This window comes from Mixophyes fleayi, chromosome 7 (assembly GCF_038048845.1).
Source record: "Mixophyes fleayi isolate aMixFle1 chromosome 7, aMixFle1.hap1, whole genome shotgun sequence".
Classification (NCBI taxonomy): domain Eukaryota; kingdom Metazoa; phylum Chordata; class Amphibia; order Anura; family Limnodynastidae; genus Mixophyes; species Mixophyes fleayi.
Genome location: NC_134408.1, coordinates 44267193 through 44281859, shown reverse-complemented (window position 1 = coordinate 44281859; position 14667 = coordinate 44267193). Strand labels below are relative to the sequence as shown.

General features: G+C 38.3%; 1 protein-coding gene across 2 annotated transcripts in view; it reads left to right on the top strand.

The window, feature by feature from the left end:
- The window catches only part of LOC142097695 (multidrug resistance-associated protein 1-like), an 86847-nt gene that overhangs the window by 17410 nt on the left and 54770 nt on the right, over window positions 1-14667 (top strand). For both annotated transcript variants that reach the window (XM_075179755.1, XM_075179756.1), the window contains exons 2-5: window positions 8001-8177; window positions 11050-11175; window positions 11871-12008; window positions 13389-13514. In XM_075179755.1, the coding sequence (XP_075035856.1) occupies window positions 8001-8177; window positions 11050-11175; window positions 11871-12008; window positions 13389-13514 (567 nt within the window). The remainder of the gene's footprint in view (window positions 1-8000; window positions 8178-11049; window positions 11176-11870; window positions 12009-13388; window positions 13515-14667) is intronic.

The window sequence follows — 14667 nt, the reverse complement described above, 5'->3', positions numbered from 1 at the left end:
AGCGCATTAGAAAGAATGGGAGGCAGTCAGTGTTTGTCATTCCAGTGTTACTTTATCTTGAATATAAATGTGTATTCAGCATTGAAGAAGATGTGGGTAAGGTTAGGGTTTCTTTACAGATCTGTGCCAGAAAAACAGTTTAAAACGCCTAAAAACTAATATGTGATGTATTCAACACTTTTCCCATGTGCTTATCCTACAATTTCACCATTACAATATGTAAGTACTGATGATGTGTATTAACGCATGAGAAACAGGGTATATTGTGTTCCAAACTTTAATTGCAGTTTAAATATTTTAAAATGCGATGGTGGGAAAGGCACCATTATCTCTGTTCTTATTGTACTTAAGCTGTTTTATCTGAGTTCCCTAGTACTTGTGTATGTGTTTTCTGGGGAGAAATTCATATCTTCCAACATTAGAGTCACTGATAGCACAGGGCAGAGTGCCAATCCACATGTCCTTACAGTTTTGCTTCTCTAAATTCTTTTTTTTTTTTTTTTTTTTTAGCTCCCTGGGAACTTCTGTTTTACTTGTAGACTTCTTGTCATACCTAATGAATATGAACCATTTTTTTACTAAAATTTAATTGTACTTCTTTATTTCCCGAGAAATCATGTATGTTGCCTATAGAAACATTGTGCCTTTGACGCCCTCCACAAACACTGAATGCACTACCAGCCAAGCAACATCTTTCTTGTACAGCACTTGTATAAACGTCTTGCCTTAAATCTCTATCATGGAAAGCGTCAAAGCTTTTATGTAACTGGCCTCTGATCTCTTGGTATACGTTAAATGTGTCCTGTATGTTCACGGACACCTAATCCACAAACAAAATATGTACCTTTGCTAGGATACAGTATTTAAAGGTCCGTTTACTGATTTCATAAATTTTTTGACCGGCATCAGTCTCTGGCAGCTATTTCTTATAGTAACATTTGAAAATTGACCGGAAATTAAAATGTTTTAATGCTAAATTGTTTATGTATCCTTAAAGACATTTTTACTTGGATATATTATTCATTATATATAATTTCCTTTTCGGTTGGCATAGTATATAAATTCGGGGAGATGACAGTTTGTTGGCATTCTAATGCCACGTCATGGAGCACAATGGTAACATGATTACATCCATTTCTATTTTTAACAGCCAGTCTACTACACAAGCACCAATGTTTTATGTGGAGATGATGGGCCCAATTTGTTACACAAAGTTGTGAATTTGTTGGCCTTGCAGTGTTAAGATTGCAGAACACCTGCAATTTTATTCTGTGGTACCTACATACAAAACCAGGTTAAAAGCATTGTGACTCGATCCACTGCTTAATCCTATTAGTGCAAGTAAGAGACGTTCTAAACGCATTACATTGTTCGGATCATAAAGGCCAGCTCCTGAAACCAACCTGGGATGACAGTGGGGGTCAGATAAGGACATGCTGCTTTGGTGACAGGCTGGAATACATCGTCACGAGGCAGCTCATGACCAGGGATGATGTCCATTACAGCAGGTCCCTGACTAATTCTGTTCCATTGCAGTATATTTTATAGCAGCATGTTTTGTTTGCATTGCTTGTCTGCAACTGGAAAAACTTTTTCCACACATACTTAGTATGCACTTTTTTTTCCTTTTTATTTTTTCTAGAAGTGTGGAAATGTGGGCACTTACAAGTCTTGTATAGAGTTTGCTAGTGGCTTGCTTGGTACATAAAGGCATAGTATAAGTAAAACCTATAGGTCTCTAGCACACGGTTTGAAAAGTTAACTACTCAAGGACCAGATACATTTACATTTGTTTTTTATGCATATATGTGGAAAATGTATTTTAAGTCTACCCAAGCAAGTTTTAGATTTGATTTTGTCATGGCTGAAAGTACTTTCTTTTCATAGCAAATTAAACGAATATACTCTTTATGGAGTGGGCTTGACCCATGTCTTCCCCTCCCCCCCCCCCCCCAGCATTGTCAGGTTACTTGTATTCATTATCTAATGTTCTCATGCCCCAATATAGCCATAGAGTTAGCCACTGTGACATAATTGCAGCATCGCCAGTTTCCACATCAACCCCAATGAGGAAGCATTGCTTCTGCTTTGGAAAATAGTGCTCATGAGTGACAAGGAACAGAATCTGGTGGCTCTTGGAAGCCATGAACTAGAGGCTTTTTATAGCAGCTTAGTTCCAGTGTCTGCATGCTCCATGGCTGCCATCTTGGGTGGGTGATTGTGTATGTCCTGTCAATACAGTGGGTTCTAACAGAATATAACCACGTTTTTGACAATAATGGAGTCAATGAAAGACGTGTAAAGTAATTTCATTTAGTGAAAGGAGTGTGTAGTCATGTTCCCTCTCATACCGAATCGGCAGTTGAAAGGCAGTTTGGTAAAATCCTTTATGTAGATAGCAGTGCACCATTTAAGGAGGAGCTTTTCTAAACATGTAGGGTAGTGGAACTTACAACATATTGGACGTTTTGTTAGGGATACTGTTCATCTTGCAGTGCTGAAGCTTAAATCCTCTTACCGTTTTCCTATGGTGCAGGACTTCATCTACTAGTTTTACCATAGAGACCTGTCTTTAGGAATCTATTGTTATTCTTATAAAAAGGGCCTGATCTGTTCTCTTCTTGTCGGCAGGTATGAGACCTGGAAACCTAGTCCACAGAAAAATAAATCTAACACCCTGTGACTCTGAACAAAGAGAGAAACATTATCTCTCACAGTTTGTGTGACTGCTTTCATGTAAGAATAGGAAGACGAGCATCAGTGTCTAACAAAGCTTTCTCCTATGCTGGTAGGATGGCAGTGTTTGTGTAAAAGTAATGCCAAGCTTCAAAAATGGATGTTTCTGAATCCACATACAGTACTATTAAATGTATTATTGGGTCTTCAGGCTTGTGTATAGCCCTTTCGAGTTGCCTTTTCACTGTGTTCACCAGAACTTAAAAAATATGCTTTACGGTTTAATTCCCTCTTACCTCTCCTGTCCCCTATTCACTTTTTTTCCCTGCTATTTTGCAGCGCACACAAATTCTAATAGTTGAGGTTGTAATAAATAAATGGCACAAACATTTTTTCCATTTGATTTTGAACTATTTAATGGAAACATACTTTCTTCGTAGAAAATACATTTTGACCACTTGTATGTTCTGCTGCTTTGTTAATGAATATATATGCAGGCGGGATTCCTATACCCTGCACGATGAGGCAAGCCTCTTCTATGCAACTTCTGTAAGTTAAACTTGGTTCATTGACTAAACGATAGCGCCATTCTTAAAGATTCTTTCTTTTTGTTGTATTTGTCCATCAGAATATGGAGTGCTAGGATACTAGAACATATGGTTATCTCTGGAATCACAAGAAATCTACACAGTAGTAAAATAATGTTCAAACTAGCAATGTATCTGGTTAGATATTTGATATGTAGGATTTAATTCTATGCCTATTTACAGAGATTATTGTTGTTGTTTTTTTGTTTTGTTAAATGTATTGTTACTCTATTTCTATAAAGGTTGTGGACAAGACTTGAACCATGATACAGACCACTCTGTCTTGGCTTTAATATACAGAGACAAATGTCAGCAGTATTAGTAGGTCAACAAGTCAAATGTTGACTGTATTATTAGGTAGACTATTGAAATTTTATTGTCGGTCTAATAATACTGTCTACATTGGAATTGTCGACTTTCCAACCCTGTCTATATTATGGCGACCGTGTAACTGTCGAACATATGTATCACACCCCTTTTGGGTGAATCACTCCAACTAGTCCGCTTCCATCCTATTTAGACTTTGAATTGTGGAGTTATGGATCAGGGGGTGGAGGTCCGAAGAGTCCACGTGATTCATCAAAATAGTCTAATGAAGGCACTAAACAGGTCCTAAATCTTTAATCCTCACTGAATAATAAGGTCCCTGGTGACCTTATCTCAAGAAGTGTCATCTTAATGGGAACACAAAAAACAATTAATTTATCTAGTGAGTGTTCAGGACATGTCAGACAGGGGCTGAGATAGAATCCTACCTATAGATGTATTCCTTTGCTCCATTGTCTCTATTACAGGAGGTACCAGTTCTCTGAATACTGTTTTACAAGAGCTGTCTGCTTCTGAGAAAAACATTTACATAGCCACTCTCGGTTTCATAAATTTACAGAACTGGGTCCGTTAGTGAACTTTGACTTCAGTGTTCAACTTTTATGCTATATAAATGATAATCCTGACATCTCGCACAGAGATTGCGTTGGCACATATACAGGCATCGCAGCGGACACCTTGCTAAACTGTAGCATTCTTTCAGATCAGTCTAATGCATCACTATCCTCATCAGCTGTTTATATAGTCCACTAATTCCACAGCGCTGTACAGAGAACTTGCTTCAGTCCCTGCCCCATTGGAACTTAGTCTAAATTCCCTAACATAAACACACACAAAGAGAGATTGACTAGGGTCAATTTGATAACAGCCAATTAACCTAGCAGTATGTTTTTGGAGTGTGGGAGGAAACCGGAACACCGGGGGGAAACCCACGCAAACACGGAGAGAACATACAAACTCCACACAGATAAGGCCATGGTCGGGAATTGAACTCCTTTCCCCAGTGTTGTGAGGCAGCAGTGCTAACCACTAAGCCACAGTGCTGCCCCACTATGTGCATGAGATTGATCATCTGGGCTGTCGGAGAGAAAAAGAATGTTCATCACACCCTGGAGCTATGGAAGCATGTAACACGTTTGTTGCTAGGGGTAAGAGCTGCTGCATTGCTAAGGATACTATTGGTGGCTCCGTTTCTTTATGGGAAGCGCCATGCTCCCTTTTGTTTATATTGGACAAATGGGCTGTCCTCTCAGTTGTGTAATGGCAGGCTTGTGGGAGCCCTTGGGGGGGGGGGGGGGATCCTTTTCTGTCTTCAAGATTTAAATTCATGGAGATTCAAAAAAGCAAACACGGATGATGAAGAACTGCTCCTTGCGAAGCTGTGATGCAAACGACAGCTTTTAGGCCTGTCACACTAATCTGTACAGAGCAGCTTTGCTCTGATTGGTCAGAGCATGAGAAATCTGCTCTATATTGTTTTCTAGTCCTGAGACCCCATGTTCAATGAGGTACACCAGACATGTCAAACTAACAACCCCAATTGGGACAAGTAATCAGTCTAATAACAGTCTAAGATTGTGTGGGCCAAAAGAAAGAGTCTCGTGCAATTTTGCAAGGCTTATTAAGAAAAATAAAAATAAATGTTAATGTTTTCTTCTCAATGTTTGACACTGTGCCCTCCATGCTGCTTTTGTTCCTCTTCACTTACATTTATTTCCTTCTTTCTTCTCTTCCGCTTTCGTTTCTTCTGTTTTTTTTCTCATGGCACCAGTCTGTGCTCTCCTCACTGCAAATGTCACGCCCAACATTCAGTACAAAGAGGAGAGGGGAATAGGATGTTGTCGCGTCAGATAAGTTTTTTTTAATTATTTTTTTTTGTTCCTGGTCGTTGTCAAGGCCACAGAAAATGTGTTTGCGCTACAACTTTGACACTTCTGAGCTACACTGATGCAATGTAGTGCATTGATACATTTCACCAATTTTACAAGTTACACTTAAGTGCATCTTCCTCCAGCAAACCATTTAATGTAGTATGCTGAGTCAGATGTATATCATGAAATACATGCATCTCAGCATGCCCTGCAACTTCTGGATTTTTTGGGACACATTTTACATCTGTTTTTGTATGTAAAATGTGTCCAGCTCTCAATAAGGCCCATATTGTGCAACATGATCTGAGGCTGAATACAGAACTGTGCAAATTTCACCCCCTCATGGTAGTGTAATAAGGTAACATTTCAGCTGTATGGTACTATATATTGTGGGGGGCAAATATGCCTGCAGCAAAAGGATCATCAAATTGCATAATTTGTGGGTGCAAATGTTCTCTGTATATTTTGTTTACCTGTGAATTATATACTTATATATAAAGAAGAAGCATGAAGACCATTTATCTTATTGACTTAAATTGACCCATTCAGCTACAGGGGTTTTTAACGCTTTTGTGACGCTCGTATTTTGGCTTGTATGTGCTTAATTTACCATTATGTTGAATTGTTGATGTAATGCCATATCCCTTAAGATTTTTTTATAGGAGTAATTATACTCTATAGAAAGAAAATGAATGTGGCCACTACTCACACATCATAACATTCACGAAAATAGTAGAAAGGTTTGCAGATCTGAAAGATTTTTATGAAATCTGTGTATTTTTCTCCTAATTTCCATATACATGAAGTTTTAACGCTCCTCAGTTTTGAAATACAGTTGTAATGGAAGTTATTTTACAAATGTCGTCTGATAAATTTACCGCGTTCTTCAAAAAAATGCCCCCCCCAAACTGAAAAAAACTTATTAAGATGTTAATTCTAACATTCTATTCTATTCTTGGTTGTTCTGCCAAACTTCAGAAAAATTGTTTGAAGATCTTTCATTGCTAACACGTATGAAGCCCCCATCAGAGAGTTGTGAATCCACTGCCAAATTAAATAAAAATCATTTCATCTTTAAGTCTGCATATTTTTGTTTACACAAACTTTGCTTCAGATTAATCTTTTGCAAGTGCTACGTTTTTCCTTTATACAGGGTACCCAGTACACCAACCATCTATGCGTAAATGATTCCGCTAGGTAGTCAATCACATGTGGGATTCGTGAAGGACTCCCATGTTCTCACTCCTCTAGTTCCAGAGTGTTTGCTGTGTGTCATGACTTGACACAGCATGACTAAGCAAAACTCTTAATTCTCGGAGTATGCTCACTCAGCGTGATCCACAAAAAACCTCAGTGCTGTGTTATTTATAAACAATGCTAAATGTCAGTAAATGAACAGCTTTGGACAAAAGCCAGTTTGAGATTTACACTTACTAAGAAAGCCGAGGACATTCCTCCTGGTAGAAGTGTGGCTGGGTGCCTGAGGAGTCTCGTACGGCTGGGCACTTTGTTTTGTGACTTATCTTTTATTTGCTTTTTAGTAAGTGTTGGCATGAAGAAAATGTGATTTAGTGTACCAGACTCGCAAGGACCAAATGTCTTGCTTCTATTTGGAAGCAAGTCTGCATCTTATTTTTCTGGAACTGGTCAATGCAATTCAAATCTTTGCAGCATTCCATTACATGGTTACATGTGCTGCTGCTGTGCTTTTACTACTGATCTTAAAGCAAGGTTACTGGCATCACTGTGAAATGGTTTATTCAAAGTCAGCAACCATTCTAATATTTTCAGTTTTTTGTTTTTTTTACATTTTACTTCTGTGTTTTTTTAATAGCTTTCTTTTTCATTGTAAACACTCCAATTACACTACGATTGCGTTATATAGGCAGCAGTTGCAACAGCGTCAGCTGGAGCTGCAGAATAATGTATTCTGTATGGAAAAGAACATGGACAAATGTGCTTGGTCACATGATATTGAAAATCTTCTATTGGGTAAAATGTCAGGAAAATGCATTTATTTAATTGTTAATTTTATGTTTTTAATAAAATAAAACCGCACCAATACCAGTACCCCTTCACCGCCAACTACCATAAACTACAAGATCATGTGCTCAGGACTCTTGCAGTACCTGCTCTTCCTACCCCTGGCTTAGTCTGTTAACAATGAGTTCTACAGATATGGTCTCCCTGGTGAAGCATGAATGCGCGTGGCGGTAAATGCAAGTGTATTCAGAAGGCTGATTAGCCAGAGCGCGTTGGTTTCCAGTAAATGTTTTTGATACTTAATCGGTGTCGATCTCTGGAGTACAGACTGTCAATGCAGTGGAGAGTACAGCTGAACTGCAGGGTCCTGGATAAGGGGCACCCCACTGCGTGTTTGTCGGGGTTGTGTATTAAAAACCACGTTTGCCTGTAAAGCGGGTGGGGGGGTTTCTTTGTTTTTCAAAGCATGTATGTTTAAAGCTACGTGGTAAATTTAGCTTGTATAAACCTTTTTATATAGCAGAAAAAAATCATATTGTTTTCCTTCATTTCGCAGGATGCAAATCTTACCTGGTACACAGAAAACCCAGATTTCACCAAGTGCTTCCAGAATACGGTCCTGGTATGGATTCCATGCATCTACCTCTGGCTCTGCTTCCCTTTCTATATTTTATACCTCCAGCACAATGACCAGGGATACATCCGAATGTCACATTTCAATAAGGCCAAAACTGTAAGTACCAGTTTCACACTAGCAAAAGTTGCTTGCTGCTCTTCTGTTACAGAAAGCCAGTTAGAGAGCTGTACCTATTCAACCAATGAGAAGAGACCCACTCCGAACCTTACTTTATTGGCAGCTTAAAAACTTAGTATTATTGGTAGCTGTGGATTTCTTTAGCTTGTCCAGTCAGAAAGGTCCCCACTTCTTTTCACATATGATCTGTTCATTCAGATGAGGCAGCTGGTATGGGCTTACAGTTGCTGAATGTCAGAATAGATCGATTTTTTTTTTTTTTTTTTTTTGCATAGAAAACAATTTAGAATCCGCTGTATCCTAAAGTTATATTTCTCTTTCACCTTTCCAAATACATCACTGACTGGGGCGAGTAAATAAAACCTCCTTTACTTGTTTACATGTATTTTAAAGAAATTAAGAGACCATCTCACAACAATGTTGGTTAACACTGCAGTGCAAGCTGGTTTCTCACAGATCAGGAGAAAAGTTCAAAAGTCTAATTTCAAATTAAATTCCCTATAGATAATATCTTTTGCCCTTTCTTAAAGTATTTAAGTTAACTAGCATACTAGCAGGATAGAGATTAATTATATTTACTTCATGAATGCTAAGAATACTCTTACTATCAAAACTCAGTATTTCTTATAAAGTAATAATGCAAATAATAGGTGTATTTATTTAACCATATACAAAATAACAAATCTTATGTATTTAGTTTGGCTTTATAATGATAACCATTTCTAGCTGTTATATGGTTACAAAGTTGGTGCCGTAGGTGACATCTACGGCCTTATATTGTACCTATGCTTTCAAGCTTGGACTATAAGGGGCGTATTCAGTTGTCGGCAGAAACGCCAAAAATCCTGCGGTCCGCGCACGATTACAGTTAATACGGTAATTTACTCGCTGGAATTTAGCTCGCAGCTTCCTGAGCCGCGAGCTGAAATCCAGCTAGATTTTACCGTATTAACTGTCCTAGTTTTAACGCTTCGGGACTTTCGGACAATTGAATATGCCCCTAAAAGTGTAATTATAGGATCTCTTGTACAGGTCACACACTGATGGCTGTGGGCCAAATAACCAATTCTGGCATTTTGTATGGCCAGCTTGTGCATTTATTTTTTTTGTCAATATTTTTTTTTTTTTTAAAGATTGCAAGAGGCTTTTGTCTTATTGGTAATTGATGATGAACACCCAAGATTGTCAACATTTTTTGGTGCAGCCTGATCAAGTTCATGGCATTACCTTCGTGATTTTGTTCAGTGGAGTTATTTTGGGACCACACACCAGACAGTGTCGACTCTTTGGTTAACCAGTGTCAAATTCCAATGTGTTGCCACCATATGACAATAACGACAGAACATTTAGGGTTGAGCCAGGTTTAAAAAAGAAAAAAGTTTATTTGTTACTTCTAAATAATAAGTTAATTACATCACTCATACAGATTTTCAAGTATTTATGTATCAAATAATGACTGGTTTTAAATAACGTGAAACCTAAAATATTACTTGTGCTCTGTTTAGATGAAATTATATTAAAACACTACTGACCTTTTTGACTGCTTTTTGCTGGGCTCAACCTACTGAGTAAAACTGAAGTATTCCATAGTTTTGCAGATTGCTTCAAACATTGTTTGATTAATGCTATATGGTCTGGAGTAGTTTAATTTTTAGACCATGCTTCATTTTACATTTCCCATGTGTTATGTGTCAGACACGTCTCCGCACTGACACTTGGTGCAGGAGACTGACGCATGCACCTTCTCGGCAGCCGCGTCCCGTTACCTAGCAGTGGGACGCTATCTTTGCTCACCTGTCAGCGGTCAGCATGTCTGACCGCCAAATTTCCATCTCCCAATCATGATGCACCTTATGGTATATAGAGCACCCTCTGACACATGTTGGGTGCCAGAGTATTGATTAACTCCTGCTCCATCGTTTCCTGAACTTCTGATCCAGTGTTCTTTGGTTCTGACTCGGCTTCCTGTTACAGTTCTCCTGTATTTTGTTTTGGCACCTCGCTGCCCGGCTGATTTGACTATTTGGTTTGACCTGACTCCTCTCTGGAACCTCCCTGTGTACCGAACCGCTCGTTTGGCTTTGACCTGGACTGCCTGACTACGCCTGTCTACTACTGTCGCTACACCAGTGACTGTCGTGGAGAACCGCAACCTGTGTACCCTCTGCAGCTATGCCCAAACTCCCCTGCGGGGTCCATGGTGAATGCCGGGAGTACGTTAGACTCCGCACCTCCCTGTTCAGTTGCACTAATACAGGTTAGCAGCCATCTCTAAAACGCCGTGACATTATGGCAACTACCAATTAAATTAAAATATAACAAAAGAAAATACCTGCAGAATTTTATACACATGCTGTACTGCAAAATATATAAATTCCACCAGACTATAATACTTACCCTGTCTTGGCCATTTGATCCTAATAATACGCGAAACCATTGCAATCTGAAACGCTTATGACATATTGCTGGACTTCTGTTAGTCGTCATGTTTCCTAAACGCTTTCGCCGTGGGCAAGTACTATTAGCCAATTCTTAGATGCACACTGAAGAACCGCACTACTGACGTTCAGTTCTTACTGTTGTGGAGACTATGGAGAACTCCGTATTCCTCCATTCCCTTTAATTATACACTGGTATTCAAAGAGTAGGGGAGTTAGCAAAAATGTGTACATTATTAGTAGTGCATGTAAGCTGTAACTTTATTCCAAGATCTACTGTATATTATTTACTCTCCAAATGCAAAGGAAATTTTTGTTACAGGCCAGGAAAAGTGTTAATTCCTAGCTCTTTTGGATTCTGTGTAACTGTAGCTATGGTAAATGCCATTTTTTGCTTTTTGTCTCTTTTGCAGGGTCTAGGGTTCTTCTTATGGCTGGTCTGCTGGGCAGATCTTTTCTACTCCTTCTGGGAAAGGAGTCAGAGTATTTATCGAGCTCCAGTTTTTGTTGTGAGCCCCACTGTGCTGGGTATAACTATGGTAAGAAACTATTTGTGGAGGATGGACAGAAACTACTTTCCATCCCGCTAGCTAATAAGGGCACATAGAATTTGAAAGTTCTTAACTCCGTTGTAGTATGGGTAAGTTTAGTATTTAGGACTTTTGTAAATTATGTAAAATGCAATTACAGATTGGGTCATCTTTTATTTTGGGCCGCAGTCATTCTTAAGTTTGACTGTGCCAGTTCCACTGCTGTAGTTTTGCTGTAATGTAACAAAACTTGCTTAAACTTTTTTTTTTGCTTGCAATATCACTCCAGTTAACTGTTCCGTTATGTCTTGAGATGCTCATGTTAAAATGTTTTCTGTGTACTGTACGGCATCTGTGCTGATTTTAACCAGAAAGTCCTGCTGTTTTCTTGTAAAACTACATTGTGGCCCTGGTATTTACTCTGCACAAACTTCCCTTAGAATAAATTAAAAGCGCTCCTCCCCAGACCTGACCTTCACAACAAAGTGGGTACATCAGAAGTTGAAGCAGAGAGTGGGTGGACATAAATCAAGGCGGAGTACAATATCTTATGTCACTGGGTTTCCGCTGTTAGAAATTAATTTGTTGCAAAATCTATCCCTGGAAAACCAATTGAATATCCAGGGTGCAATTTCAGATTTATAAGTGATAATATGGCCTTTGCCTTGTGCAGTGACTTTTGTCCTCTTACTTTTGTTTTTCAGCTGCTAGCTACTTTTTTAATTCAGTACGAGCGAATAAAAGGAGTGCAGTCTTCAGCTGTACTGTTGAATTTCTGGATCATCGCTCTGCTTTGTGCCATAATAATCTTCAGGTCCAAAGTTCTCCATGCCTTAAAACCCGTATGTATCTGTTATAATAGACAGGTGACATTGATGTAGGTGTATAATGACATCCGTAAATATCATGTTTGTTATGGACACGTATGTATTGTGATTAATAAAATGCTGTGGTTTCATATGGTCACATACACACTCTGAGCACACATGACTTGGATGTAGCTTCTAGGGGTTAATAACTTTCCAGCAATGTCCTGTTTACCTTTTCACATAGGTTACAAAATGGAGCGTAGCCTACACATCCTAAAACCAAGCTGCCCTCACCTAAAGGGGATTCAGCCAGGTGTCTTTAAGAGCATCCCACAACATTTAGCACTCTGCGGGTTAGCACATTGGCAGTTAAAGCGCAGTTATCCAACAGGACTTTTCTAAAAAAGTCTTGTTAGTTGGTTTAGAGCCTTAAGGACACAACCTGTTAATATTTTTATGTTTAAACAAAAATGCACAAGTACTTTGTGTGTTGTAACTGTGCATGTTTCTAAGTCATTCTAATCACATTTTTAACAAAAAGAAGAAATTTTAAAAATGTGATTACCAATAATTCTGTGGACTGTGGTCCTGGAAACAGATCGTTTATGTTTGCACATCTGATCAGGAGTGTAGCCCCAGTGTTTAACAAAGATTGTTTCTGAAATGTTGCGTTTTCTGGATCACCTTTCTGTAGTAGTAAAGAATTCCCTTCCCCATTAAGGATGCAAGAGAAGTATTATCTGAAGCTAGTGATGACTAAAGTTTACCAGCCTGCAATTCAACTCTAAAGAAATTTCAAATATGTGATGACTAATTCCGTCTGTACAACAGATGATATCGGTGTATGCACTGTTCATAAACTGTTCTATCCAATACACACCACACGGGACTAGTCCATGATAGATCTTTGAAGATCTGAACTATAAAATTCCCCCAAAAAAATTTAAACATTCCAGAAATAATAAACCTAAAAAATAGGTAATTTATAGCTGCTCTCCTGTTTGGATCTATAAATGCCTAGATTAAATAGACCATGACTTCATCTAAGTATGGGGAATACGTATACATATATTTCACTACATCTCACCCAGTGCAATGGGTGTAACACACCAGTAACACCACCCTATGTGGGGATAAACAACATGTCCTCTTTAATTTAATCCATTTTGCCCCTCTGGAATGTTGGCCTTCAAAGTGGAATTATGAAACCAATTACTTGACTTAGTAAATATAATTTAAATGGAATAGAAAAGTATAATGTGTTTACAGTTAGGCAGCACTCTGTAGTCCAGCTATGTGGATTTAGATGTGTTGTGGTGTCGCGCATCTAGAATACATTACATGGTGCTTTCTGAACGGGATGTAATGCTGCCCGAGACCTTAGATGTGTTCTTGTATAATTCCTTTCTGCAGGGTGCCAGTATAGATGTGTTCCGGGATGTCACATTCTACACATACTTTCTGCTGGTGATGGTGGAGCTAATATTGGCTGCCTTCCCTGATCAACCTCCTCTCTTCTCCGAAAGAGTCAATGACCCTGTGAGTGTCCTTATTTATATTGCTACTTGCGTAACTCTTTCTAATCTTGGATATTGGCTTCCATTGCTGTAATTTGAGAGGTAACACAGAAAACTATACTCTGATAGTAGACAGGTCACCTACAATTATTTATTGTATATGAATTGTATATTGTGAAAGTTATTAGCAGTTTATATATAGACTGAACTAAGGTGCAGATTTGGAGGTATACATAATTATATATTAAATCAAATTACAATCAAATTGTAAAAATTTAAAGAACAGCAAATTTAATTTTTTATTTGTATTAATAATATTGCAGGCTAAACAAATCTGGCCTGATTCATTAAGAAAAGTAAAGCAAAAAAAATAAGTAACTTTGCACCTTGGCAAAATCCTGTTGCATTGGAGGAGGAGCTAAATTTGAAATGTGGGGACAGATTTATAGTTGGGGTAGGACATGTTCTAGATCAACTTTAAATTTCAGTGTAAAAATAAAGCTTTCAAGTATTTGCGTGCTACATGAAAAAAAGCCAGTATTTAACTTATGTTCAAAATAATAAACTAATATGCACCCCTTGCATTGTACCATGGTTTGTCCAAGAGAAAATGTACTCATTTTTATGACTGTGTGGAGTTTGTATGTTCTCCCTGTGTTTGCGTGGGTTTCCTCCGGGTGCTCCGGTTTCTTCCCACACTCCAAAAACATACTAGTAGGTTAATTGGCTTATATCAAAATTGACCTGTGTCTGTGTGTTAGTAAATTTAGACTGTAAGCTCCAATGGGACTGATGTGAATGAATTCTCTGTACAGCGCTGCTGAATTAGTGGTGCTATATAAATAACTGATGATGATGACTTCTCTTAATGAATCAGGCCCATAGTATTTGTAAATATGATTTAAGTTTGTACTTTTGGAATGTACCATGAACTGGTAATGTAATCATTGAAATTATTTGGCAAAATTTCGGCATAACAGGGTAGAAGTATATTTTTCGGTTCATTTTATTGTGGTTTGTAAATACGTGTGTGTGTGTGTGTGTGTGTGTGTGGAACAATTTAATAGGTGATTATGAAATGAACAATAGTACTCCCAAGTTTCACTATATTGAAAATGTAGAAATGTTAAAATCAAGGTTTTGCGTGGTGGTTCTTGCTGATTAAACAAAGTTGC